Raw genomic sequence first — 1,829 nt, forward strand, 5'->3', positions numbered from 1 at the left:
GGAGTGGTGTGGAAAAGAGGGCCCAGTTTTTTTTTTTTTGTTTTTTTTTTGTGGATTCAAATGTGTTTGGGTGAAATGGCAGTACTCACGCAAGGTCCCGGTGGAACTGCCCAGTGGGTGTTCGGGAATAGGACAAGCAGGTGAGGGGAGAGCAGGCGGAAGTGGGAGCGCTCGTCGTCGATAGGGGTGGTGGAGGCCACAGGCCACTAAACCGTCCTCTCCTCCCTGGGCTCTCCTTTGGGAAGGACAGAGCCCAGGGAGCCCATGTTGAGGGGGCTTAGCCTTCTCCTGCCCTGCAGAGATCCTCGAAACAGAGAAGGAGGTGGCCCAGAGCCTCCTTGACGCGAAGGAGCAGGCGCAGCAGGTGGGCACTGAGCTGCAGCAGATCGAAGCCGAACTCCACAAGGCCAGCGAGGAGGACGCTCACCTGAAGGCCAGCCTCCTATATCCTTTCCCGAGTGCCCGACATGCCTGGGCCCAGCCTCACCTGGAGGCGCAGATTTGTTCACGCTAGAAAACATGCTTTTCACCAGAGGCCCCGGGCCCCACGTGGCCGGTGTTAGTTCGCACGGGGCAGCCCACCTCTGAAGCCGAGGGTCCTTAACTACCTGCTTTACTCAGCTCTCCAGGGAGCTAGAGGACCTCAAGGAGATCCAGGCCGATCTCGAAAAATGGGAGAGGGACGTTGACGAGGACACGACAGTCACCATCCCTGCAGCCATGTAGGTCCCACAGACGCCAGTGTGAGTATGTGCCTGCCTCTGTGTGTGTGGGCATCGGCACTGGGGTAACTTTCTTTTCTCTGTTTTGTTTTGTTTTGTTTTGTTTTGTGCAGGTATGTGGCTCAACTTTATCACCGAATTAGTAAAATCGAGTGGGATTACGAGTGTGAACCAGAGATGATCAAAGGCAGTATCCTTTGTGGAGAAAGGGGACCCTGTGCGCTGGTGGCAGGGATGTACAATGGTGCAGCTGCTGTGGAAAGCAGGCTGGCACACCCTAAAAATGAAACTGTCACCCTGAGACCCGGCAGCTCTACTCTGAGTCTAAACACAAAAGAACTGAAAGCAGGGACTAGAGCAGATACCTGCCCACCTTTGCTCATGGCTCATTGGTCACAACAGCCAAAAGGTGGGAGCAGCCCATGTGCTTCCACCATTGTCAGATGACTGTTTAAACAAAGCGGGGTGTACACATACAGTGGAATGGTACTCAGCCTCAAAAAGACGTCCATGCCAACCCAGCTGCAACGTGGATGAACCTGGAGGATGTGCTGAGTGAACTAAGCCCGTCACAAAAGGACATGCTGTGTAATTGCACTTGCATGAGGTCCTTAGAGGAGTAAAATTCATAGAGACAGGAAGTGGAGTGGTGGGTGCCAGGGGGAGTTAGGGTTTAATGGGGATAGAGTTTCAGTTTGGGAAAATGAAAAAGTTCTGGAGGCGGATGTTGGGGATGGTGGCACAACAGTGTGAAAAATGTGGTTAATGTCACTGAACTGGGGATTGGTTAAGGTGGTAAATTTTATATTATGTGTATTTTACCACAATGTGGAAAAAAAAGATAGTGCATTATCAGTTTTAACTTTTAGTTCATGAAAATTTGTTTCAGTCTCAATAACAAATTTTTAAGGGAGTCTCCTTTTCGCCATGGGGCCATGGAGAGGACTATGTGGCGAGTTTCCTTACATCCGTACCCTCAGTCCATCACGGCCCCAGGGTTGCCCAGCCCATCCACCTGGACAGCACCCAGCTCTCCAAGAAGTTCATCAGCGACTATCTCTGGAGTTTGGTGGACACGGAGTGGTAGTCAGGAGCCTCACGGACCGT

General features: G+C 51.9%; 1 protein-coding gene across 1 annotated transcript in view; it reads left to right on the forward strand.

The window, feature by feature from the left end:
- Nucleotides 1–1,829, forward strand: part of SPC24 (SPC24, NDC80 kinetochore complex component) — a 5,587-nt gene extending 3,758 nt beyond the window's left edge. The window contains exons 2-5 of the mRNA XM_006905853.3: nucleotides 300–444; nucleotides 618–722; nucleotides 836–912; nucleotides 1,703–1,829. Coding sequence (XP_006905915.1) covers nucleotides 300–444; nucleotides 618–722; nucleotides 836–912; nucleotides 1,703–1,809 — 434 coding nt within the window. The 3' untranslated portion in view covers nucleotides 1,810–1,829. The remainder of the gene's footprint in view (nucleotides 1–299; nucleotides 445–617; nucleotides 723–835; nucleotides 913–1,702) is intronic.

Source organism: Pteropus alecto, unplaced genomic scaffold, assembly GCF_000325575.1.
Source record: "Pteropus alecto unplaced genomic scaffold, ASM32557v1 scaffold761, whole genome shotgun sequence".
Classification (NCBI taxonomy): Eukaryota; Metazoa; Chordata; class Mammalia; order Chiroptera; family Pteropodidae; genus Pteropus; species Pteropus alecto.